The sequence below is a fragment of the Corapipo altera genome, unplaced genomic scaffold, assembly GCF_003945725.1.
Source record: "Corapipo altera isolate COAL_440 unplaced genomic scaffold, ASM394572v1 61246, whole genome shotgun sequence".
Taxonomy (NCBI): domain Eukaryota; kingdom Metazoa; phylum Chordata; class Aves; order Passeriformes; family Pipridae; genus Corapipo; species Corapipo altera.
The window spans coordinates 1-1,433 of record NW_020891248.1 but is presented as its reverse complement, the minus strand read 5'-3'; the positions used below and the strand labels follow the sequence as shown (position 1 = coordinate 1,433).

The 1,433-nt window shown below is 61.6% G+C and overlaps 1 protein-coding gene across 1 annotated transcript; it reads right to left on the bottom strand.

Annotated features, from left to right (window-relative positions):
• Positions 1-8: 8 nt before the first annotated feature.
• On the bottom strand, positions 9-1,427 carry LOC113942533. The gene is made up of 3 exons (XM_027633643.1): positions 880-1,427; positions 329-741; positions 9-38 (listed from the first exon to the last, which is right to left on the bottom strand). The coding sequence occupies exons 1-3, from the start codon at positions 1,180-1,182 to the stop codon at positions 26-28; spliced, it is 729 nt and encodes a 242-aa protein (XP_027489444.1). The 5' UTR covers positions 1,183-1,427; the 3' UTR covers positions 9-25.
• Positions 1,428-1,433: the final 6 nt, after the last annotated feature.

The window sequence follows — 1,433 nt, the reverse complement described above, 5'->3', positions numbered from 1 at the left end:
CATGCTGAGGCCAGCAAGCTCCAAGTCATCTTTGGAGGCTGTAAGGGGAAGCAGGAATGTCAAGACCACCTCAGACCCAGGGCAGGATAGGCCAGAGCAGTACTGCCAGTGCTCCTGGAGCAGACAGGCTCTGCCAAACCCACCCTGGGTACCCACCGCCAGCCCCTGCCTGGCACCTGGCCAAGGGGAACCCCAGTGCTTTGGAAAAGAGGGTCCCAGTCCCGGGATGCCTGGACAGCTCTACCTCCCCCTGCCACCGCTCCCAGCCCCACGCTGGCCACCCTGACAGCCCCTTTGCCAGGTTGCGGGAGGGGCACTTTGCTCTCACCTGGCTCCCTCCCTTGGGGGGCCTCCTCCTTCCTTTCTGACGTGGGATGTGTCAGTGGTGAGTCCCTGTCTCACCGTCTGAGCGGTGAGTGGGACTCCCAGCACTGGGTGCTCTATCACGCCTCCCATCACGGCGACTTCTGGATCCGCTGGATGAATTTGAGGTCCGACGCTGCTGGCGGGAGCGCTGTTGCCTTTGGGAAGTCGTGGTTGCTGTCTCCCTTGAGTTTCGCCTCCCAGCACTCCGTGCTGGAGTGCAGTTCCTGTCATTGCGATTTCTGGACTGGCCAGATGGATTTGAGGTCCGACTTTGGCGGCGGGAGCTATTTCGTCTGCGGGATGTCCCTGATTCTTCCTGGCTGGGCCTGCGCCTCCCAGTACTTGGTGCTGGGACGTGGCTCCTGTCACGGCAACTTCTGGACCGAAGTTGTGGATTTTGCGGCCGACGTTGCTGGCGGGAGCGGTTTCGGCTGTGGGATGTCTCTGATGCTTCCTGGGTGGAGGTGCAGCTCTCAGCCCTTGCTGTTCTCACATGGCTCCTGGTACGTCGACTTCTGGACCGAAGGTGTGGATTTTGGGGCCGACGTTGCTGGCGGGAGCGGTTTCGGTTGCTGGATGTCTCTGATGCCTCCTCGCTGCGGCTGCGCCTCCGAGGACTTGGTGGTGGTGGCAAACAGATCCTGTCATGGGGACTCGGGGACCGGAGGTGTGGCGAACATCTCCTGTCATAGGGACTCGGGTCCCGAAGGTGTGGATTCTGGGGACGACTTTGCCGGCGAGAGCGTCTTCGCCTGCGGGATGTCCCCGACTGTCTGTGCCTGGGCCTGCACCTCGCAGCAGTTGGTTCCGGCACATGGCTGCTGTCACGGGGACTTCTGGACCGAAGTTGTGGAGTTTGAGGCCGACTTTGCCGGCGGGTGCGGTTTTGCCGGCGCTCAGGCCTCCGACTGCGAGAGCAGTTGCTGTCCTCAGTTTCTGGGATGTTGCTGTGGGATGGCCTTGATGTTACCTGACTATAGAGGCTGGGGCTGCTCATCTCCTCTGAGGGAGATTCCAGAGACTGCTCTGATGCTGCCTGTTGGCTGGTGCTGGGGGTGATGGTCTCG